Here is a 24,711-nt window from a genome sequence, read left to right on the forward strand (position 1 = left end):
CCATAAATCCAAACAGAGAAAAATCGGCAACAACATCACCAGAGATAAAACAATTACACAAGGAACTTTACAACGTGTTATTCAATAAAAGAGATTTGCACTTCTCAATAGCTAAAGTGCAGAATTTAGCCACATCATATGATACTAGACTTGAAGAATCCTCCAGAAGATATTTCCGTAAAATTTCGGGGAAGGGTTCCAAATAGTGTTGTAAGGGTGTAAACTTTGTTAAAAGGGGTAAAATAAATCGAGCACGTTCTTCACTATAGAATTCGCAAAATAAAAGGATGTGAGCAACTGATTCTACCTTGTTAGACATGCAGGGGCAGAGACACGCATGCATTGGGACCTTCATAAATTTGCCATACAGCACTGCTGAAGGCATTGTCTCGAAACGGGCTCTAGAGAAGGCCCATCTATAGGCTTCATTAGTGATATTAGTTAAGTAAGGGGCCGCTGCAAAGTTAGGCCAAGATTTTAAACATCTATACTTCTCCGGGAGTAAGGCAACTTATTGTTGTAATTCGACATCGTGAAGTCTCTGAGTAATAGTAATTTTTGCCTTATTTAAAGTTCCGTTAAGAAGATATTCTGGGTTTAGGCCAATTTGTTTGATCTTATTAGTTATTTGCATAAGCCGGGGGGGGGGGGGGGGTTAGGGGACTGTGGCCAGGAAGTGAGGTAACAATCCCTTTAGGTTGTAATGGATTTTCAATCAGAGGGATATTGCTTGTTCCCATACTTTTAATTCCACTCTGGGGAGTCCTGCCTCTTGCCTCAACACTGAATTAGGTGTACTCTTTGGGGTACCAAATAAAGATCTTAAGAATTTTGATTGTGTGATTTCGGGGATCTTGAAATTAGCAGAAAGGTTAATTTGAGAGCCATACAAGAGTTGGGCTAGAGATTTTGCCTGGAAGACTTTTAGGGCCATTGGGAAGAAGCCGGCGCCTTTCCTTCTGAAAAGCCTAAGGATGGCATTTGCGCTTCTTTCTGCTGAGATAGCTGATGTAGTCAAGTGTGTTGTCAATTTGGCATTATAAGAAAAAGTTATGCCTAAATATTGGAAGATCTTAGTTTGTTCAATGTCATTTCCCTTCATACTCCAATTGTCTTTCTTAAAGGAGCGATAGAAATGTACAATTTTGGTTTTGGCAAAGTTAATTGTTAACAATTCAGTGTTACATTGGTCGCCAGGGCCGGCGCGTTCATTAAGGCTAACTAGGCAATTGCCTAGGGCGCCAAAATGGAGGGGGCGCTGGCCAGGCTTGGGCGGGGGGGGGGCGGGACGGGCTAACAAAAATGGGGCTAACTTGTCTAACTCCTCTTTGCACTGGGATTTCTCTGGAGAGTCTGCCATCCTGTGCGAGTCTTATCTGGAGGGTATTGTTTTCATGGAGTTTAATCATCAGAAGTAATAGCCTTCTGTTAATACCCATATTGGCCAATTTGGCCCAGAGCCTACCCCTAGATACAGAATCAAATGCTGCCTTTAAGTCCACAAAGGCCACATACAATGATTTTTTCCAATATTTCACATATTTGTAAACAAAATAATCTAACACTAAGCAGTGATCGGTGGTGGAACGTCCGGGTGTACATCCTGCTTGTTCAATTTCTAATAAGTCATTGAGGTCTAGCCATTCACACAGTTTTAGACATAGATGTTTTGTGTAAAGTTTGCAGATCACATTCAGCAGACTAATTGGTCTATAGTTAGATGGATCAGAGGGATTGCCCTTTTTAAATATAGGAACGATTATGGCCAGGCCCCGATCTTTAGGATTTTGCGTTGTTGTATCTATATATGAAAATAGATTTGCAAGAATCGGGGCCCACCAATTTATTTGCGCTTTCAAAAGTTCAACCACAATGAAATCACTTCATTCTGGGGCGATACCAGATTTCATTTGCAGAATTAGCGAAGTGATTTCAGTTTCAGATATAGGGGGCCATGGCGCATCATTATCTAAAGAAATGTCAAGGGGTGCGAAACCCATTATATAAAAGAGATCAAATGCAAAACAAAATTCTGCAACAGAAACTTTGTTTCCAATCAGTGCATGTCCCATAGCTTCCCCACACCCAGGGGCCCATCTAGTCCAGCTTCCTATTCTCAAACTGACCAGCCAGGTGGCCATAGGAAGACTGCAAACAGAAACCTGAGCCACTCTCCACACCTGTAATGCCCAGAAACTGTCATTCCGAGGCACGGCACGTTGCCTTCAGCAGTGGAGGTAGATCATGGCTTAAAGGCACATCCACGCTTCCATTTTTCTTGCAATTTCTAGGCAACGATCTGAGCGATTTTCTAACCACCAGCCATCTTTCTGTGGCCACTAAACAAGTCATATCCTCAACGGGCTGTTTTTGGGGCTTGCCACCTCTTAGTTCCATGACACCAAAAATATTTGCAGTATTTTGGTACCCTGAGCCTGCTGTGCGGATTCTTCTCTCTTGCACTATTTTGGCTGCACAAGGATCCCCGTTCAGAGACCCGAGTTCAAATCCACACCATCCATTTAAAGATGGCCAGCCCGCCCATGAGGTGGTCAGAGGCTGCCGCTTTAGGCGGCGGAATCCCACAGGAGCAATGCTGCCGCCAGAGAAGCGGAGAGATGTGGCGGCAGCTTCCAGCAAGGTATTGCCCCATCCCCTGCTTCTCCTCGCTTCTCCCTTGGTGATGGTGGGGCAACCCCTGCTGCCGCTGGAGAAGCAAGGAAAAGGCAGCTGTGGCGTCTGCATTCTGTCAAGATTTTGCAGAGCTCTCGAGATTTTGCCTGAACCCAGAAGTTGCTGCCACGCAACACCGGAAAGGAGGCTTCGGCGACCGCTTTAACAGTCATGGCTCCCCTCAAAGAATTCTGGGTACTGTAATTTGCTCTACCTGGCACCATTAACTGTGGGGATAGCCAACATCTGGGACAGCCAGTAATTCCCTGAGTGCCTGCTCCCACTGGCCGTGAATGGGTCCGCTGGCTATGAACCTGAAGGTCGTGAGATTGTTGTTGGGAGTTCTGAAGGTTTCTGAAGGTTTCCTTGGAGTCACAGAGGCTCCTCTGGAGTTACGCAGGCTTGAAGTTCCACAAAGTAAATAGATGAAAGAGGTGGCCAAAACTAAGCGACCAAATAAAACTTTGAAATAAAATGAAATAAGAGACTGCAGTCATTGGTGGAGTTGCAAGTTCCCAGCTACTGCTCTGTGCGTCTTAGTTTTCCTTTCGCTTTCTCTCTCTTGGCTTGTCTCGCACGGCTGTTCTCTCTTAGCTTGTCTCGCACACTCTACACACCGCTACAGAGAGTAGGGGCTATTTATTAGTAAACTGAACAACGTCATAACATCATCAATAACCAATCACAACGCTGTATCTGGGTGAGTTTCTGGGCGGGAAACTCCTTACTGACCATTACTGAGGCTGTTTTTGGCGCGCTTTGCCTTAAGCGCGGAGGGATCCAGGCAGCAAACCTCTGCCAGATCCTTTTGCCTTCCGTGTAATGCGCGGAAGGTTACCTTACTGCGGCAAGGTGCAGGAGCACCTGAAAACGTATTCCCACAATTAACAAACCACAGTTCCCAGGATCCTTTGAGGGAAGTTTAAATGCATCGCGTGCCTGTGACCCGAATTCACGGCACAGCATTTAGGATAAAATAAATTGCTTGTAATTCAATACTCTGTGCTTAGTTCAGAGGACTCAATGAAGAGATGGCAATTAATCTTATTACAAAAGCTAAATCATGCATTGTTTTGCAACCATTCCTAAACCGTGCACATTTTTTTTTTTAAAAAAGAGAGATCTGCATACAGACTTATCTTAAGCCAAGTATGACATCCTCTTTCCCCAAAGGCTGATGAATCTTTCTCTTGAGTGTGAGGTCAGTAAGCATTTTGTAGCCTGAAAAAAACTCCCAGAACCCTTTGCAGAGCCCTCTGGGGGGTTTCCTGCTGAGTTTTACACCAGGTTTTCCAGGAGGCTGAGCAAGGATCCAGATTATTTCATTTTAAGGCAGCCCAGAGAAAAATGTCGTTATTTATTTTATAACGTCCTTCTGGCCATGACACTATGTATTGCTGGAATATAATATGTAAATATAATATGTAACTAACAGCCCCCAGGTGCATAGCCGGGGGAGGCAGGGAGGGGTAGCCCCCATCAGTAATATTCAATAAAAATACATAGCAAACTGAGGTTCTGTCCCTCCCTAACAAAAGGCCTGCCCTTCCGCCCAACAAAAATCCTGGCTACACCCATGGCAGCCGCCACACCTCTGCAACGAAAGGGTTTATCTGTGGATTTTATATATATTTACGCTCCAGCACACACCACTGGGTATATGTTGAAGATGTTCTCTGACAGCATAATGCCACAGGGGATCCCTGTAACCAAGCATGCATAACAGAGACTGGCTAGCCGGGGGTGGGTTGGGGGGCAGAGGGACAGGAACACACTGAAGATGGAAAAGGGGTTTAGCTTGTTGGACGAGATGCTAGCCTTCTTTTGAATGCGAGGTCCTCCACAGAAAAATAAATGTGCAAATTAAAATGAAATGCCTTCCTTGTTTGGAGGGATTTTTTAAAGCATGGAAATATAGATATAGCTGTAATGATAAGGCAGTTTATAGTATGACTGCTTAAGTGGTCAGCCCGTTCCTGTTCCCTTTGTAGGGTTTATAACACGCAATAACTTGCTCCACTGTGCTTAAGTTTCTTGACTAGGATTCCTTCAGCCAATTTTCCAGGTCTGCTCCGATGACTTTAACGGTAGCCCGTGCCCCATAGAAATGTAGCAGGCAAACCATTGCCCCACCAGTTTACTTCCATGCTGGCTCTTGGTCACACCTGAATGTTTGGATTTGGATTTGATATCCCGCTTTATCACTACCCAAAGGAGTCTCAAAGCGGCTAATATTCTCCTTTCCCTTCTTCCCCCACAACAAACACTCTGTGAGGTGAGTGGGGCTGAGAGACTTCAGAGAAGTGTGACTAGCCCAAGGTCACCCAGCAGCTGCGTGTGGAGGAGGGGAGACGCGAACCCGGTTCGTTCCCCAGATTACGAGTCTACCGCTCTTAACCACTACACCACGCTGGTGACACTGGTGAGCCTATTCATTAGCAACTCAGGTGCAAGCAACCCTGGGTACAAGTACCATACTTTTAAAGATTCAGGTGGGTAGCCATGTTGATCTGTCATAGTCATAATAAATAACAAGATGGAAAATGAAAATAACCTTTTTTAATAATTCCAGTGGCACCTTTAAGATCAACTAAATATAAGGTTTCAAGGTAAGAGCTTTCGTGTGTAATACACACCTCGTCAGATACTCTGAAGCAGATGTGGCTTCAACCTTATAACTGTTGATGACTGTTATGGCAGTTGGTTCCACAGGGAAGGGAAAGGGATTTTTTAAGGGATAAAGGTAAAGGTAAAGGGACCCCTGACCATTAGGGTCCAGTCGTGTCCGACTCTGGGGTTGCGGCACTCATCTCGCATTACTGGCCGAGGGAGCCGGCGTACAGCTTCTGGGTCATGTGGCCAGCATGACTAAGCCGCTTCTGGCGAACCAGAGCAGCACACGGAAACGCCGTTTACCTTCCTGCTGGAAGGTATTTATCTACTTGCACTTTTGACGTGCTTTTGAACTGCTAGGTGGGCAGGAGCTGGGACCGAGCAATGGGAGCTCACCCTTTCGCGGAGATTCAAACCGCCGACCTTCTGATCAGCAAGCCCTAGGCTCTGTGGTTTAACCCACAGCGCCACCCGCGTTAAAGGGATAGATGATCAAAATTAGCTTTAGTATGTATAATGGGACAAACTTTACGCCAAAGGATAAATGGGCATAAATTTGACATCAGGAATCATAAAACAGAGAAACCAATAGGAGAACACTTCAATCTCCCAGGACCTTCTGTACAGGATCTTAAAGTAGCTGTCTTATTGCAAAAGAATTTTAGAAATACACTTGAAAGAGAAGTTGCTGAGTTACATCTCATTACCAAACTAAAAACTATGGGGAGACCTGGTCTCAATAGAGATATTGGATTCATGTCACCTGAAGACCTTGCTCCAACAGAACATTGCTGTGGACCAGGTCTAAGTTTTGTCTTCTGGCAATCTGTTTCTAGCAAAGCAGCACAGACTGATAGCCTGCATAAAATAAAAGCAGGGGGAAGTGAATTGGTGGAAACTCTAAAATAAATGGCTGTGACTGAGCACAGAGGCAGATGGACTCTCATCACTTGGTTGCTTCCACTTTGCAGGGATGTTCCACCCCTTGGAGAACATGGATGTTGGAACCGGCTGGGTGAGAAATCCATGAAAAAATCTGTTTAGAGCAGAAAGCTGGTCCTGGCAAACTCACTAGTGGATGTCTTCCCAGATGCTGTGATTATATAAAACTAGAGGGCTGTTGTTGTTTAGTCGTTTAGTCGTGTCCGACTCTTCGTGACCCCATGGACCAGAGCACGCCAGGCACTCCTGTCTTCTACTGCCTCCCGCAGTTTGGTCAGACTCATGATGGTAGCCTCGAGAACACCGTCCAACCATCTCGTCCTCTATCATCCCCTTCTCCTTGTGCCCTCCATCTTTCCCCACATCAGGGTCTTTTCCAGGGACTCGACTCTTCTCATGAGGTGGCCAAAGTATTGGAGCCTCAGCTTCAGGATCTGTCTGCCGTGAGGAGTGAGTTTACGGATGAACAAAGGAGCAAGGCAACCTTTCCGTGCTAGGGAAGCTAATGTTTATTTATTAGTGCTATGCCACAATGCTTTGATGAAGTTATTTCTGTAGAGGCAAATTAGGGATTCTTCAAAACAAAATAAAAATTTCTTTCCAGTAGCACCTTAGAGACCAACTAAGTTTGTTCTTGGTATGAGCTTTCGTGTGATTCTTCGTTAGACTCAGCTGTTCTGTCACCACAAAACAATAAGTCGTCATTTTAAATAAAGAATGAAAACTGTGCGCCGCACGATTTTGATTCGGTTGACCCAGTTATATAGATCTGAGGTGAGACATGTTCCGGGACACCCCCAAGAGATCTGGGCGCAAACACCATACATTTAAACCCCCCCCCCCATGAATCCTGGGAGCTGGAGTTTATCCCTCACAGAGCTACACTCCCTAACACATTTAACAAACTACTGTACAGCGCATCCAGCCTGAAATAAATATTATCCAATATGGATTTCCCCACTAATTAACTCAAAGCACAATCCATTGTGAAGTTCCCTGGGGCTTGTGCAACACAATGGCTTATGCCCCGCGGGCCAGATCTGTCTGCCTCTCCGGCTTCCAGTCTGCATGGCACCCAAAACCCACCAGCTGAGGCACTCGCCTCTGTGCTACAGCCTGAACACGGGAGGAGCAAAAGTAAGTGCTTAATTAATAGATGTCTCCTTAATAATTAAAACATCTTAATTTTGAGGTTTTTAAACAAGGGGCATAAAAAGGTTGGGCGGGCACATCACATTTCAGGCATGTGGAACCCACCAAAGAATCCTAAGAACGGCAGTTTACCCCTCACGGCACTACAATTCCCAGTACCCTTAAGAAACTATGTTTCCCAGGATTGGGGGGGGGGGAGGAATGTGATCTAAATCTATGGCGTGCAGGCTGCCTAGGTCAGATGCAGTTTGCAACACAACCCTCTATAGGGCTACTCAAAAGCAAGTCCCCATTGAATAATCCCACGAGGCTTACTCCCAGGGGCAGGATTGCAACCCTTATCTTGAATATCTCCATCCTAGTCACACTTAGTAACTGCGATCCAGTCCCAATGCACAAGGTGCGGGACTTACTTCCGAGTAAATGCGCAGGAGATTGTCCCTGGCTCTCCCCGCTTTAAAGCATGAACAGGTAGGTACATACTATCCGACGGCCAGCGGGGCAATTCTGATTGGCCAAGGGGAGCGCGCACCGCCTACATTCCGCCCTCCGCGTTCTGTCCCCGCCTTTCTCCGGGCTGCAGTCGCCTAGCAACCATCCGGCATCAAAGCGCGGGCGCTGCCTCTGAAGTCTCCGCTCCCTGTCGCGGCGTTTGAAGCTGCGCGCCCTCCCACGCTCCTCTCCCCCTTCTCTCCCCCTTGGGTGCCAGGCCAGCATCATGTTGTACGAGATCCTGGAGATGGGGCGGCGGAAAAAGGGGCCGCCGCGCTTCATGTAAGTTGCTGCAGCATCCCTTGTCAGGGGGCTCTGCGGGAGTTGGCTTTGCAGAGGCAGGCACACACCCCTTCCATCCAGCACGCGGAGTCAGGAGGTGTTGATTTTAAAAGGCCCCCCGATATTCAGCCCACCCTTGTGCCAGGAGGGTGCCTGGGCTGATTTGGAGAAACCCTGCATGAAGGGTACTGTCGCAGACCAGTGCCAGATTTGTTGTGGTTGTTTAGTCATTTAGTCATGTCCGATTCTTCGTGACCCCAAGGACCAGAGCACGCCAGGCACTCCTGTCTTCCACTGCCTCCCGCAGTTTGGTCAGACTCAAGTTGGTAGCTTCGAGAACACTGTCCAACCACCTCGTCCTCTGTCGTCCCCTTCTCCCCTTCTGCCCTCCATCTTTCCCAACATCAGGGTCTTTTCTAGGGAGTCTTCTCTTCTCATGAGGTGGCCAAAGTATTGAAGCCTCAGCTTCAGGATCTGTCCTTCCAGTGAGCACTCAGGGCTGATTTCCTTCAGAATGGATCGGTTTGATCTTCTTGCAGTCCATGGGACTCTCAAGAGTCTCCTCCAGCACCATAATTCAAAAGCATCAATTCTTCGGCGATCAGCCTTCTTTATGGTCCAGCTCTCACTTCCATACATCACTACTGGGAAAACCATAGCTTTAACTATACGGACCTTTGTCGGCAAGGTGATGTCTGCTTTTTAAGATGCTGTCTAGGTTTGTCATTGATTTTCTCCCAAGAAGTGCTGGATTTACGTACAGTATAAGCTAATAAAGGGACCCAGGTGGCGCTGTGGGTTAAACCACAGAGTCTAGGGCTTGCTGATCAGAAGGTCGGCGGTTCGAATCCCTGCCACAGGGTGAGCTCCCGTTGCTCGGTCCCAGCTCCTGCCCACCTAGCAGTTCGAAAGCACATCAAAAGTGCAAGTAGATAAATAGGGACCGCTCCAGCGGGAAGGTAAACGGCGTTTCCGTGCGCTGCTCTGGTTCGCCAGAAGCGGCTTTGTCATGCTGGCCACATGACCCGGAAGCTGTCTGCAGACAAACGCCGGCTCCCTTGGCCTATAAAGCGAGATGAGCGCCGCAACCCCAGAGTCGGACACGACTGGACCTGATGGTCAGGGGTCCCTTTACCTTTTTACCTATAAGCTAATAAAGCTGTAGCTTAGGGCTCCACTCTCTTGCCAACCCCCCCCTGAAAAATTCACTATTAATATACTTCTTTTTTATTGTAGTTCAGTTCAGCAATTACTTTGATAAAATACATATTTTGTTATGTGGAAATGGCTTTAGATACCTGTTAGGTCCATAAATTACCATATATAGCATATATTCAACACAAAAAACAGCAACAATTTGTTGTTGGCAAAGGGCCCCATTACCTTCAGTAGCTTAGGGCCTCATCAAACCTAAATCCGGCCCTGACTGTGATCATCTCCGCAAAAGGGGCGGTGATCACGGTTTTAAGAGCTTTGAAAATTTGCTGTTTTCAAAAAAATACACTAAAATTAAAGCTTTTAAATAATCTTTGAAAGTTTGCTGCTTAAAAAACAACAACAAGTGAAACCTGCCAGAGCTTCTCAGCCCTGAAGAGCTCTAGGACAGGTAGGTTTACAGTGTCTACTCGGAAGTAAGTCACAGTGGTTTTAGTTGGGGCTGACACCATTGTAAGTCGAGGGGTACCGCTTCATTGTTCCCTGCATGCAGTGGCATAAAAAGGCATCACATCCTGAGCATCACCTGATTTCCTGTTACCTGTTAAAAGGCTCCAAAGTCTTGCTTGATTGTAAGGAGGTGGTCGCTCTGTTTTCCAAGTCTCCATCTCTCCTTCCAACTAATAATTCAAAGTATTCCTTTGGCCGTATGTCACTGTGACTTAATGAATTCAGTGGAACCCCAGGTTACGTACCTCCCGTGTTGCAGACGTTTGAGTTGCAAACGCCCGCAACCCGGAAGTGTTTCCGGAGCACGCGCGACCCCTGGATGCGCAGAAGCGTTCTGTGCACTTCGCGCATGCGCAGAAGCGCTCAAATCGCGCTTCTTCCAGGGTTCCCCCCCCCGTGCGTTCGTGATACGCACGCCCGCGTTACGTACCGTGAACGGATCACTTACGTAACCCGGGGTATCACTGTAATGCAAAAAAAGAATTTTAAAGCTGTTTTTAAAATAATATTATATTTTCATGCATAATAGTCTGACTTCTAAGAACATACCGTACCTGTACAGTGGTGCCTCGGTTTAAGAACAGCCCTGTTTACAAACTATTCAGTATACGAACTCTGCAAAACCAGAAGTAGTGTTCCGGTTAGTGAACTTTACCTCGGTCTATGAACGGAAGCCAAACGGTGGAAGGGCACCGGCAGCGGAAGGCCTCAGGGAGACCTCGCCTCGGTTTAAGAACGGCTTTGGTTTAAGACTGGACTTCCGGAACAGTTTAAGTTCGTAAACCAAGGTACCACTGTACTAGTTTCTGACGCGGCTTTTGATGGGCATCAGGTTAAAAAAAAAAAATCAAGTGTATTCCATGGTGGCAATGTTCCTGAGCCAGGAATGCGGTTGCAGAAATAATTTTGTTTTGTTCAAGAATCCCCCCCCCCCCCGCTTTTCACAATTTGTCTCAAAGCGGCTTAAAAGAGAGAGTAAAGCATAAAATTCACAGAACTTAAAACAGAAGTTAGAATATCAGAAGACGGCGATTGCTGGAGCAGCATTCATATTTCAATATTGAAATAAAACCATTTTAACCTGAAACATATATGAGGGACTGTGCCTGCCTGATTTCTAGTGGGAGGGAGTTAGGCCCACAGCACTAAACACACCTTACTCTTGCTGTAACAGGCTTTGCCTGTATTCCTATCACCCAGCTCTCACACCAGTCTCAAATCAAAGACACCATGTTTTATCTTCACAACAAGTGAAAGCAGTGCAAGTAGTCTTCTGAGGATCATTTGTGGCAAATGGTTAATTTCTTTTTCTTTTTTTAAACCCCTCATTATTCCCCCCCCCCCAAAAGCAAACTTCTAAAGCAACTTAACAGCAACGAAGTATACCCATGCTAAAACCAAACTCACAAAACGTATTAAACCTCCATCAGGTGATACCGATTTCATAAAACCATTTATATTTTTCTTACCAAAAAAATCCAACAAAACACATACCTCCCACCCGTCCACAAAGCTTTTCCAGTACATAAAATAAAAACAAACCCTTCTAGTTCGTAAGATCGCCAGGCTTCTAGAACAGATGCACTCGGTTATTTGAGACCAATTTTCTTCGCTTACAAGAGCTATGAAAAATGATGCAGCTCCCTAACCCTTGGCATTGTCCACCCAGGCAGCTGTTCCCAAACTAACAGCGTGTCATGATAGGCAACTGTGAAAAAGCCACAATGCGAGCCGTTCCAGAGCATGTCTCTGCATCAGCTGTGATTGGATAACCCAGTCACATCTGGTGCAGAGGCGCAGCAGAACTGCTTGTCATAAGCAGAGGCTGCCTGTTTCATCTCTCGGCGAGTCCCTCCTCTTAATGTTTCCAAAGAGACATGCTTGGGTTGGCGTCAGGGGTCAGGGATAATTCTCTTCTTGCCATCGCTACCTGTTCTTCTGTCCCTCTGGCCAAGAGAACAGGTAACACGAGCAAGGAAAAGAAACTGCAGCTGCTTTTGGCTCTTCAAGGAGAGGGGACTTAGAGCTGCATGCAGAAAGGCTGAAGGCATTGCTTTTGTGACTTGGGACAAGCTTATTGCCCTGTGGCCCCTGAAAACAAAGGGATAAATGAAACCTGGAGGCCCCTGGGGCTTCCCTCTTTCCTGCATGGACAAATGCCCCTCTCTGTCCTCACACACAGCAGCAGGACCTGCCTACCCACGAGGCAAGGGATCCACCAGGGCAGCAGATCCCAATGTCCTGATGTTCCTGGTGTAGATCTTCCTGGTATTCTTCTTCTTTGGTGATCACTCGTAGCCGTGTAAGATTGTCTTCCATAAACGGGGTTTTAAAAGTGAGTCCATAAGTGACTGTGGAGGCCAATTCTGGATCCACATGTCCTTCCACAGTGGGGACATATAGGTTTCTGGGTGGGAGTTGATCACGGTGAGGGTTTGCCAGACGTGCCTTCCTCTTAGCATGTTTCTCCCTTTTGTCCTGAGTTCGAGCATCTTCAAAACCCATGACACCTTTGGTGAAGGCTGTTCTCCAATTGGAGCGCTCGCAGGACAGTGTTTCCCAGTTGTCGGTGTTCATACTACATCTTTTTAGATTTGCCTTGAAAGAGTCTTTGAACCTCTTTTGTTGACCACCAGCATTACGCTTTCCATTTTTAAGTTCAGAGTAGAGTAGTTGCTTTGGAAGATGATAATCAGGCATCCGCACAACATGACCAGTCCAATGAAGTTGACGTTGAAGAATCCTTGCTTTGACACTGGTGATATAGATCTCCCCTCACCCCTTCTTCCTTGGCAGGGAGAGGGGACTCCAATCTGGGGTCCACCTCAGGTGCCAAAATGTCTTGGGCCAGCCTTGACTTAAAGTCTGTTCTATCCACTTATAAGAGTCCAGAAACCCTGAAGTAGAAAACAATCCTGTGTGCACAAACACACACACACACGTCAAAGCACATGGCATATATAGATAGATCTAGCAATACGTTCAATATCTTGAGAATTTATTGACCTTGAATGGTGCTTGAAAACTGCCTCGTCGTAGCAGGGCCCTGTGGAGATGACATCACTAAGTGCCTATAAAATGCAGGCCATAGGGCAGTGGAGTAGGGAAGAAGTGGGTTTTTTCAGCTGAGAAGCAGGCACTAGGAGCAGATATGGGCCATTATTTGAGGACGCTATCAGGGGTGCGGAGGAAAAACCCATTAGAGGCAAGGTGATGGAGATGCTGAGTCGAGCCTCCGGCGTCAGAGCTCAGAGGCTACCGATAAATCTGGGAGGAAGGGCTGCTGCTGCTGGAGGGGAAGGGTGAGGATCAGGAATGTGAAGCCTGGCAAGGTGGAATGCTGAGTGGGGACAGGCTCACCCTTTAATTTTAGAACGAGCCCTTCCTGAACAGACTCTTATCGAGGGCGAGGTATTTCGGACGCCCAGTTGCTGCAAGGCCGCAGACAAGGCACGGCAGACTCGGAGCAGGAAAGAGCGTAGGAGCTAAGGGTGTGTCCTCGTTTCTGTCTCGGAGCCCAGCAAAGTGCTCCTTCCCCCTGCCTGCCTGCCACACGCACTTCACATCGGTTCACATCTGTATGGCTTCGGTTCTGATCGCACACACCAAAATCAACAATAAATTTACAGCAGCGAAACAAATGTTAAATGCATCGCAAATCAGCAGATCAGATTTATGAGATCTACATAGCTGGATCACCCTTCGGGGAAAGCCTGAGTGGACGGGTGAGTTTTAAGAAGGCACCTTAATGCTGATACCGGATGCCAATATATACACCAGTTAGGGGGTGTGGGTGGCGCTGTGGGTTAAACCACAGAGCCTAGGGCTTGCCGATCAGAAGGTCGGCGGTTTGAATCCCCACGACGGGGTGAGCTCCCATTGTTCGGTCCCTGCTCCTGCCAACCTAGCAGTTCGAAAGCATGTCAAAGTGCAAGTAGATAAATAGGTACCGCTCCGGCGGGAAGGCAAACGGCGTTTCCGTGCGCTGCTCTGGTTCGCCAGAAGCGGCTTAGTCATGCTGGCCACATGACCTGGAAGCTGTCTGCGGACAAACGCCGGCTCCCTCAGCCTATAAAGCGAGATGAGCGCCGCAACCCCAGTCATCCGCGGCTGGACCTAACTGTCAGGGGGTCCCTTTATCCCAAGAAACGTTTTCCTTGCTTGCTAGCTATGCTATGTTTAACCGAACTCCTGTTAAACATTTTCCACCTACTCTATTTCATTTCCTGAGAGCCAGTGTGGTGTAGTGGTTAAGAGCGGTAGACTCGTTATCTGGGGAACCGGGTTCGCGTCTCTGCTCCTCCACATGCAGCTGCTGGGTGACCTTGGGCTAGTCACACTTCTCTGAAGTCTCTCAGCCTCACTCACCTCACAGAGTGTTTGTTGTGGGGGAGGAAGGGAAAGGAGAATGTTAGCCGCTTTGAGACGCCTTTGGGTAGTGAAAAGCGGGATATCAAATCCAAACTCTTCTTCTTCTTCCTTTTTACCTCGCCTGTATTACTCAAATACATATTGCATTTGTTGTTGCAATTATATTGTGATGGAGAGGCCTTTTTACCAAATATCCTTGCACTTCAGGAAAAAAAAGGGGCCTGCTGTTTTAACTTGAGGGAGGTATCCACACTTTAGTGCTGAACCTCTGGAAGTGGTTTTTCTGTGTGTGTTTGTTTAAAATCAGTGTCATTTCCAGGGCTTTCTCATATGTTTTCAGCCCAGATTCCTACAGAGTACTTAACCTCGAGTTCCCAGAAAGGTATAAGGTGCTAGCTAAAACCGAAGAGGAACATATGCCAAAGGAACATCAATATAAGCTGGAATGCCGTAATAACCCTCAGCCGATACACGCAAAATGCATCAAGCTCAACACCAAGTTTTTAAATAAGCCAATATTGTATATGGACACAGACAGCACAAAAGCAAATCAGGTGAGGATGGCTTTGTGAAAGTGAGATCATGGTCCAGTTTCGCCACAGTGCTAAACCCAGACTGGGGAATCTCAGGCCTGGGGGCCAAATGTAGCCCTCTCGGTTTCTCTGTCTGGCCCTCAGGACTCTCCCCAGGCCACAGTCCTCATTGGTCCTGCCCTGTACCCTCAAATGTTTTTTGCCTGGATGGAATGTGTTCTGGAATTGTCATAATGCCTTTTGCGTTCCTGGAGGGAGTCTGGAGTGCTGTGCTTGCGTGTTTGTGTGCAGGAACCACAAATTGTGTAGCCTACTGCAGGAAGTTAATTGGCACATCCATTTGTTTTTGGAACTGCCTGCCATTGCTATGCGGCCCCTGGAAGCTTGCCTACAAGGCAAAGTGGCCCTTGGTCTGAAGAAGGTTTTGTCAGAAGTGGGTGGGGGAAAGAATTTGGGGGATTATAGGGGCAGAACTACCCAAATTGTATAGAAATTTATTTATGTATGCTACTACAGCAGCAAGAATGCTGCTTGCACAAAAGTGGAAAGGAGCAGAAGTCCCAGTAAAGTAAGAACGGATACAAAAACTTACGCAGAAATGGCAAAACTTACAAGATAGCAAACATTTTATAACAGAATGGAAATGGTTTGTTGAATATTTACAGATAAATTGTAAACAGATAAAAACATTAGCAGGATTATTGTAATGACCTGCAGATTCACAAGAGTATATACAGTATTTACAGTAGATAATGAAAGGAGCAAGTTAAATGAATTTGGATATGCAGAAGATATTTTTAAAAAACCATACATTTAAGGAACCACAGAAAGAGGGGGAAGGAAGTCAGATTTTGAAATGTTAAATTGATTGTAAAATTAATGAAATGTATAAACTTGAAAAGTATAAACAATGGCAACTCTATAGGCTAGTTATTGACAAATTAATTTATGTTCCCTGCAAAGGGTCATTGGTGGCCGAGCAGCGAACCTTTTGTCGTGCCATGCCCTAAACCACCTTATGACAAGCAGAGCACTCAAAGAAGTCATTTCCAGAAGCCAGCCTGTAGATTGATTCGGCCCGTTAAGTTCGACAATACGCGGCAACCTTCGCGTGGAATAGGTAAGACATTTTCCCCTTCTCTCTTTCCACCAAAACTAGACAGTTAAAATACGAAGGCGGTTCAGCTTCTGCTTCTACAAAAGCATTATTCTTTATTAAATCTGTGTGCCGCCCTTCGTGCCAAGATGACAGGGTGGTTCGCGATATAAAAAAATACAAAATGAGATCGCAAAAATCCACAATGAAACAAAAGCGAGCCAATAACCCCTTTCCCATGAACACGTTTCAAAGGCCGTAGAATGTCAAGACCAGCCAAAGGCCTGGGAGAAGAGAGATGTTTTTGCCTGGCACCTAAAGATATTTAGTGAAGGCACCAGGAGAGCCTCCCTGGGGAGAGCATTCCACAAATGGGGAGCCACCACAGAAAAGGCCCCATTCTTGTGTTGCTGCCCTCTGTAGCAGGCACAGGAAGAAAGTCCTCAGGTGGTGACTGCAGGTTCTGGTTTGGTTCAGTTGCAGAGAGGTGGTCTCTATCAGTTTGGCTCATGTGATGTGGTCGAAACTTATGACCTGTTGCATGCACAGGTATAGTCGGAACAGAAAACAACCAACAGGTGTCAGGTGCTGCTTGATGGAAAAGGAGATTGCTGCATCCTGCAGTAGTACATTTGCTTACAAAATCAGGCTCCCTCATGGCTGTTACTGAACTGCTATTGAACCTTTGACCATGTGCTCCGCCACTGAGTGATGGCTCCAAATTCTGGGGCACATTTCGCTGACATAACATGTATTGATTCCTAATTCTCAGCTTCAACCACCTCCTGTGAATTCTGGTTTCAAGCTGATTCGTGATGGTGGTATAACACAGCAGAGGCAGATTTGCCGGGGAGTGCGACCGCTTCGCCCACACCGGGTGCTGCAACAATTGCGAGCAATGGAAGGCGAGAGGTGTGGGGGAGCACCAAATTTTGGTGTTGGCTTTGTTCCCCGTAATCTGCACACACGTCCCATCATCAGCTCTGTGTACGGTGCTTCAGAAGCCTGCAGCCAGAGAGATGACAGTAGAAATGAATTTCTAGGCAACAACGATCCTATTCCAGTGCCTTCGACTCTTCCATTCTCAGTCTCCACTTAAATCACCTTCTCCTGATCATACAAGCAGTGACACCTTTCAGTTCAGTTGATGAAACACGCAGAACACTAGCTTCCAGTTTGGAGGCTTTCTGTCCCCCTCATACCCCCCCAAATCAGGCTGCAATGTTAGCTTGCAGGTCTTTCCTTCTCCTTAGATCTTGGAGCAGAGTCTTTATGGCAGTATTAATTTAAGCAAGCTCTGCTGACTTTGGCGATTCAGTCTGCAGCAGCCATTATTTGTGGCCTTCGTTTCCCATTCATTGGCCAAACCTTTTTTTTTTAAAGTGATGTAAGGTACCGTATTTACTCGAATGTAATGTGCACCTTTTTATGGCCAAATTACATCGCAAAAATTAGAGTGCACATTAGATTTGACGGCACACTTACAATACATTCTCCAGCAAATACTTTTCAAAGTCTTGAAAATTGAGATGTGCATTAGATCTGATGGGGCACTAGATTCACATAAACACGGTATTTCCTTCTGCTTCTCCTCCCAGGAGACCTTCGGTTCTGCCTTTAGTCAACTTCTCCCCACAATAGCTATCCAGCTTGTTTGCGAACGATGACGGATGGCTGAGCTATAGCAAGCAGCACATAGCCAGACAACTCCAGTCACACTTCCATGTTTACAAGGGCGCGGGGAGGATAGCTTCCATATGTGAGCGTGTTTATTGGACTGCCAACATGGAGCCAGCTGTTTGTCTGGGTTTGGGCTGGTGCTCTTCAAGGCAAGGGGACAGTGTCTCGGCAGAGATGCTGGGCTTGGCAAAACTAGTCCCTAAAAGGCTATATGCACACACAAAGAAATATTCTGCAGAAGTCCACCGTGGCTCCTGCAAGCCAGATTTCTCATAGGAGCTGGAGACAATGCTTTGAATGTGTAGGTCAGCATTTGGCTTTGACATTCTTTGAAACAACCGACAGCTAACCTTTCCCTGGGCATTAGTGTAGCTTCGCAGGGGCTGAAAAGGACATCCTGGGTCACCAAGCCGAACGTGAATGCATTGTAGCCGGATTTGCTAGTCCAGCTCTTAAGCCACTCCTGACAGTTGTTTATCCAGCCTCGCTTTGACCTACTGAGCCACAAAAGAAACTGTGTCTGTGGACCAGTTCTGAACGATGGAGACTTTTTTTTTCAGGCTTCTAGCCAGAAATGCTGTGATGCGGGGAGCCTTCAGATGAGTGTTGTGAGGGTGTTGTATAATGTGGAACAACAGACGCCTCAATAAGTTATCTAACAGGTTATCTCCTGTTGCAGTTATCTAATATTGCAGGAATCCAGTAAGATGCGACCTTACCATTTCTTAAATGTTGTTGTTGAATAAAATTCATCAGCGCTGCTGAACCGATTGTTCAGAGCCCAGCTCCGAGGGCCTTCTGGCAGTTCTGTCACTGCTAGAAGCGAAATTACAGGGACCCAGGAAGAGGGCCTTCTCGGTAGTGGCACCCACCCATCAGATGTCAAGGAGATAAAGACTACACGACTTTTAGAAGGCATCTTAAGGCAGCCCTGTATTGGGAAGTTTTTAACGTTTGCCGTTTTATTATGTTTTTATATTTGCTGGAAGCCGCCCAGAGTGGCTGGGGCAACCTGGCCAGATGGGTGGGGTATAAGTAATAACATCATCATCATCATCATCATCATCATTCACCCGGGACAGATCAGGAAAGTGGCATAGCTCAGGGGTAGAGCATCTGTTTTGCATACAGAAGGTCTGAGGTTCAATCCCTGCCAACTCTATGTAGGGCTTGGAGAGAACCCTCCTCTGAAACCCTGTTGAGATGCTGCCATTCCGTGCAGACAATACTAAGCTGGATGAACCAGTGGTCCGGCTCACTATAAGGCAGATCCCTGTGTTCCTGTCTCCGGCATGCAATGCCAGCTGTAGCCATGCAAACCACCTGGAAGCAAGACTATACTGTACATTTTCTATCGCAGTTCCACTCGCAGCTCCTCCGTTGCCGGGCAGCCTTCCGAGAATTTTCCAAGAGCAGATCACTTTCAAATACGACTACAATGCCAGAGCCACGCCCTGCATCCCCTATCAAGGGAAGGTAAGGCCATGTGCATCCTGTGCTCTGAACATTCTGCAGGAAGCCAGAAGGATGTGTTCACCCCCTAAGGCCTCCAGCACATTGTTCTGGGACTAGGGAATGTCATTGCGTGCGTTGAAGTCGCCGGCTTTGGGTATTTGCAAACGGCATGCCTGCTGTCGCTCCAGCCCTTGGGCCTTAGAAAGACAGGGCAATGAAGTATTGGGGCGGGAACCTTCTTGCGACTTGGTTGCCTTACAAAAGACCCTGGGATGTTGTAGCAGAAGGCAAGAGGTGGGCAGCTGCTACCACTGCGATGTGAGGGACCAAGGACTTCCTACCACCCTCCACCTCAAATACTTAATTCAGTGCAGGAGGAGTTTTGTTGCTGTTGTTAAACTTTCCCCTCCCCACATGCTGTGGTCCTGATGTAGTTCCTTTAAAGCCCTAAACATCTTCGGCCCAGCATACCTGAAGGAGCATCTCCAACCCCATCGTTCCACCCGGACACTGAGATCCAGTGCCGAGGGCCTCCTGGGGGTTCCCTCGCTGCGAGAAGTGAGGTTACAGGGAACCAGACAGAGGGCCTTCTCAGTAGTGGCACCTGACCTGTGGAACGCCCTCCCATCAGATGTCCAGGAGATAAGGAACTGTCTGACTTTTAGAAGACATCTGAAGGCAGCCCTGTTTAGAGAAGTTTTTAATGTTTGATCTTTTATTGTGTTTTTAGTATAATGTTGGGAACCGCCTAGAGTGGCTGGGGAAACCCAGCCAGATGTGTGGGGTATAAATAGTGAATTATTATTATTATTATTATTATTATTATTATTATTATTATTAATTTGTTTAACGAAATTGATATACTGCTTGATCAGAGTAAAACCCAGCCAGATGGACGGGGTATAATTAGTGAATAATAATAATAATAATAATAATAATAATAATAATAATAATAATAATAATATTGGAGCCGTGTGTGTTTGTGTTGCACCTTAGTATTACCTGTTGATTCCTGCATTGCAGGTGGTTGGACTAGATGACTCTCATGGCCCCTTCCAACTCTACAGTTCCATGATTTTAAAAACCCAGACATGGTTTGCTAAGCATAAGAATTATTATCCCTCAGTAAACCTAGGACTGAGGCTCCTCTGGTGTCCCAACTATATCATTGTTGCAATTATGGTTGTAAGACACCCCCAGGGAGGGCATGAAGTCTGATAAGAAATTAAACTTCTGCTGAGATTCTCTGAAGCAGGGGTTTGCAGAGCTGGAGATTGCCAAAGGGCTGGATCCACACGTACCCCCAAGCCCCACGGTTCATTTTGACAGGCAGCCAGGGCAGCTCAATTTCAATATCTTCAGTCTAGTAGCAGCTGATCTTCAAAAACTTCATTGGGGCGCAATTCCAGTGAAATCATAATTTCGTTATTTGATTTCAGAGCAAACATTGCCTATTTGAAAAGCCACCCGGTTTCTGGTAATTTTGATTATTCCTTGGTATCTCCCAGTATCAAACTTTCTTTAATTTGGAGATATGTGAAGAATTACAGGCTGTCTTCTGCTTTTATCAAAAGATACTGGTTTTAAAGTCCACATTAATTTTGTCGTACCACAAATACCCATTCCGTCCAGAAATGTCCTATTTCCAGGAACCTCTCATTTCTCAACTCCTTCATTCACGTTAAACAACAGGCTGCAACATACAATTTTACGTTGGTATGCCAATCCTTCCCTTTCCTTTGCAACTTGTAATACTTTAACACGTGGTGTTTTTTCCCCCTTGCCATAAAAACTTGATTTTATTTTTATTTGGTTTTTTTTGCCATTGTCTGAATGGTAAGTAATTAGCTATATAATAGGCACTGTTTGGAACAAAAACATCGTTCTGGGCAATATATTCAGCTTTATCACAGAAACTCAACCCAGTAGAGACAATTTTAATTTATCCCATCCAAACATACAGGTGAAACTCGAAAAATTAGAATATCGTGGAAAGGTTCATTTCTTTCAGTAATTCAACTTAAAAGGTGAAACTAATATATGAGATAGACTCATGACATGCAAAGCAAGATATGTCAAGCCTTTGTTTGTTATAATTGTGATGATTATGGCGTACAGCTGATGAGAACCCCAAATTAACTGTGCGCCATAATCATCACAATTATAACAAGCAAAGGCTTGACATATCTCGCTTTTCATGTCATGAGTCTATCTCATATATTAAACTCCAGTAGCTAATGAAAACAATTGCTTGCATAAATGGACTTTTCCACGATATTCTAATTTTTCGAGCTTCACCTGTATCTTTTTAAATGTCCATCCATGTCTTAACACAATTATTTTTCAAAACAAAATAAAAAATAAAAAAATTCCTTCCAGTAGCACCTTAAGAGACCAACTAAGTTTGTTCTTGGTATGAGCTTTCGTGTGCATGCACACTTCTTCAGATAGGTATGCCTTCAGATAGGTATCTGGAAAAGTGTGCATGCACACAAAAGCTCATACCAAGAACAAACTTAGTTGGTCTCTTAAGGTGCTACTGGAAGGAATTTTTTTATTTTTTATTTTGTTTCGACTATGGCAGACCAACAAGGCTACCTACCTGTAACTATAATTATTTTTGTCTGGTTGACTTTGTCAAGTGCTTCTGTACTGAGTGGACTTCCAACCCGGAGTTGGTAACCAATAAATGGGTATGGGATGAATCAGGACCAACACTGGATAAGTGGGAGCAGAGAGAGATTTCCACTGAATCAGGTTTCCAAATGGGGAATCTTGTTCTCGGAGACATGATGCAACCAAACAGAGCCTTGTTTGTTTCCACGTTGGCTTTTTGTTGTCATTCACCACCCGCTTATATATATATATAAAATCAAATTAATCTTATTCTTCTCATGCAACCCTTAATGGCCAAAGTCATTTGGCAAGTGCTCATAAATCTTTGGCCAGCATCAGCCAGTGGTTTGCAATTGTATCCATAGCAACCCGTGTAGCAAGAAATAAAATTTGACTGGGATAGGCACTGCCCTGCGGAAAAGAAAATGCGAGTTTGCAAGAGCACCGTAGCCATTTTCGAATTAAAAAAATCAGAACTGGGGGGCAGGAAAGGGGGTGGCATCGGCAAGGTTTTGTCTCTTTCGTTTTCACCTGTTGCCTTCCCCCACCCACCCACACATGACGCCTTTCCTTGTTTTGCAAACCAGGCGAGCTCATGGCTCAGCCGTTCCGTTCTCTCCCAGCTACATCCCGGCCCCCATTGGCCAGAGGAGAGGCCTGAGAGAGACAGAGAGAGAGAGCAAGAAGAGGGAGGCACGCCAGCGCTTGAGCTAATAAATGAATTCAGCTCACAGCTGCATCTCCTCACCGCTGATGTTCCCCCTGCTTAACATCAACCTTGTTTCCCTTTCCTTGTTTCCCTTTCCAGAAGCGCGGCGCTTTTGTGTGGACGAAGATAAAACCGGAGAAGGGGGAGTCGGTTCCTGAGGGGACCAGAGCCCAGCTGGGCGCCGGGGGACCGGAGCAGCTAGAACAGCCAAAAGCAGAGAAAGGGGACTCGGCGGAAAGCTGCATGACCTCAGCCGGCCTCCGCTTGCCAGTCCCCCCAGAGATGCCCCCAGACTCCAACCTACGCTTATCAAAAGCAGATAGCTGCACAGGAGCCAAAACAGATCCCAAAGCCCCGGAGAAAGGACAGGAGGGGGGTTCAGGGATTTCTCAGGCAGGGGAGGTGGATGTGGGCCATCCCTCCGGGGAGAAAAGGCCTCTCAGCCCACCAGAGGCCGGCTGCCTTGAGAAACAGCAGGAGGACTAGTTGCCCCCCATTCATGAAGCCACACAGTCTCCGGCAGAAATTCAGAAGGCCTAAGAGGTCCAAGTGCGGGGGTTGGCCTGGTGTAATTTTCAGTAACGCCAAACACAAACTGACACCGGCGAACGGTCTGAGGCAACGCGCTCTCGCCTTTACATAACAACAGCTGCAGCGTGCTATGGTGCCTCTTGAAAATGAGAGTCCTATATTTTTATATATATATATAAATCCTATGAATCTTTTATTATGGTTTCTCTCCGCCGTTGCAGTTAGGTTATTTCCCTCCACGCCCCCTCAGCTCAAAATTATCTGGATTATCTGCTCGTTTGCTGGGGGAGGGTTCCTGAATATCGAGAGCGACTAAGGACGCCACTATTGAATAATGAGCAATTAATGTCAGCAGTTGTGTTGCTTTGCTTCCGACATTTTGACTATTTGCAAGCGTTGGGTGGTGGGGTGTTTAGGGTTCCTGTCCGATACCTTTAAATTGTGGCTTCTTGGCGAGAACGGCAAGCAGATCGTAGTAGTAGTAAAAAAAAAAATTGGACGTGCTGCGCGTTGTCATCCTGTGATGAGCAGAAGTCATTGTTATTTCTGTCGGAAACATTGACAGAGGAGACAAAGTCCATAAGAATGTAAGTTATGTTCCATTGCTCAGCCCAGTCAGGAAGGACACTGTTATGGCAACCTTCACTTTTTGCTGTAACAGTTTCCTGGAATGGGTTTGTTCTCAAGGTCAGGGTTGCAGATCTGATTTAAAATCTGTATACAGATTTCTGTTCATGGTACCCCTAATGCTATATACCTTGCATTTCACACTTTTAGCAATGCCTTATGATCCTATGAGATAAGCCCTGAAAGACACTGCATCCAACTCAAAGGTCCGTAAAGCCCGGTATTCTGTTTCCAACAGTGGCAAGCCACATTCTTTGGAGAAACTTAGGGACCAGGCCTTAAAGGCAACAGCGTTAATATATCACGGAATCATAGAATCATAGAGTTGGAAAGGGCCTTGCGGGTCATCTAGTTCAACCTAGTGCAATGCATGGATCTCGACGAAAGCCTTCTTCTATCTGGGACTAGCATCTAATATGGAATCGTAGAATTGTAGAGTTGGAAGGGGCCCAGAGGACTGTGTATTCCAATCTCCTGCAATGAAGGAATACGCAGCTGGCCCACATAGGGATCGAACTGATGACCTTGGCATTAACAGCGCCACACTCTAACCAACTGAGCTACCTCTGGGCCACAAAGAAGCATAGTATCTCTGTACATGGGGTTATCAGGACTGATGCCTCCCCCTCTATGGATTTCTCTCTTTTTAAAAAAGCTTGTTAAGGCTATACATGCTATATGCTTGTGTAGCAAATGTGCCTAGAGGGGGAACAGGACCGTGGCCACTCATGTCTGCCCCCTCACCACCTATGTGCAACTAGCATAAAAGCTTAGATGCATGCAAGTTATATATGCGTAGGGTTTGTCTTCACCATAAGGAACTCTGTCATTCCTACCTACATACAGTGGTATCTCAGATTACATACGCTTCAGGTTACATACGCTTCAGGTTGCATACTCCGCTAACCCAGAAATAACGCTTCAGGTTAAGTACTTTGTTTCAGGATAAGAACAGAAATTGTGCTCTGGCGGCGCAGTGGCAGCGGGAGGCCCCATTAGCTAAAGTGGTGCTTCAGGTTAAGAACAGTTTCAGGTTAAGAACGGACCTCTGGAACGAATTAAGTTCTTAACCCGAGGTACCAATGTCTCCCATATGCAATCCACGTTGACAGTCCTTAATAATGATAATAATAATAATAATAATAATAATAATAATAATAATAATAATAGAGCGACAAAACATCAAACATTAAAAACTTCCCTAAACAGGGCTGCCTTCAGACATTTTCTAAAAGTCAGTTGTTTATTTCCTTGACATCTAAAGGGAGGGCGTT

General features: G+C 46.0%; 1 protein-coding gene across 1 annotated transcript; it reads left to right on the plus strand.

Annotated features, from left to right (window-relative positions):
* Positions 1-8,025: 8,025 nt before the first annotated feature.
* On the plus strand, positions 8,026-22,765 carry C3H2orf73 (chromosome 3 C2orf73 homolog). Its single transcript, XM_033145478.1, has 5 exons — positions 8,026-8,154; positions 14,531-14,744; positions 15,687-15,843; positions 18,860-18,975; positions 22,379-22,765. The coding sequence occupies exons 1-5, from the start codon at positions 8,099-8,101 to the stop codon at positions 22,763-22,765; spliced, it is 930 nt and encodes a 309-aa protein (XP_033001369.1). The 5' UTR covers positions 8,026-8,098.
* Positions 22,766-24,711: the final 1,946 nt, after the last annotated feature.

The sequence above is a fragment of the Lacerta agilis genome, chromosome 3 (assembly GCF_009819535.1).
Source record: "Lacerta agilis isolate rLacAgi1 chromosome 3, rLacAgi1.pri, whole genome shotgun sequence".
In the NCBI taxonomy this organism is placed as follows: domain Eukaryota; kingdom Metazoa; phylum Chordata; class Lepidosauria; order Squamata; family Lacertidae; genus Lacerta; species Lacerta agilis.

Coding starts and splice junctions, on each gene's coding strand:
- C3H2orf73 (XM_033145478.1), top strand. CDS start 8,099: ATGTTGTACGAGATCCTGGAGATGGGGCGGCGGAAAAAGGGGCCGCCG. Junction 8,155..14,530: donor AAGGGGCCGCCGCGCTTCAT/GTAAGTTGCTGC, acceptor ATATGTTTTCAG/CCCAGATTCCTACAGAGTAC. Junction 15,844..18,859: donor GCAACCTTCGCGTGGAATAG/GTAAGACATTTT, acceptor TTTCTATCGCAG/TTCCACTCGCAGCTCCTCCG.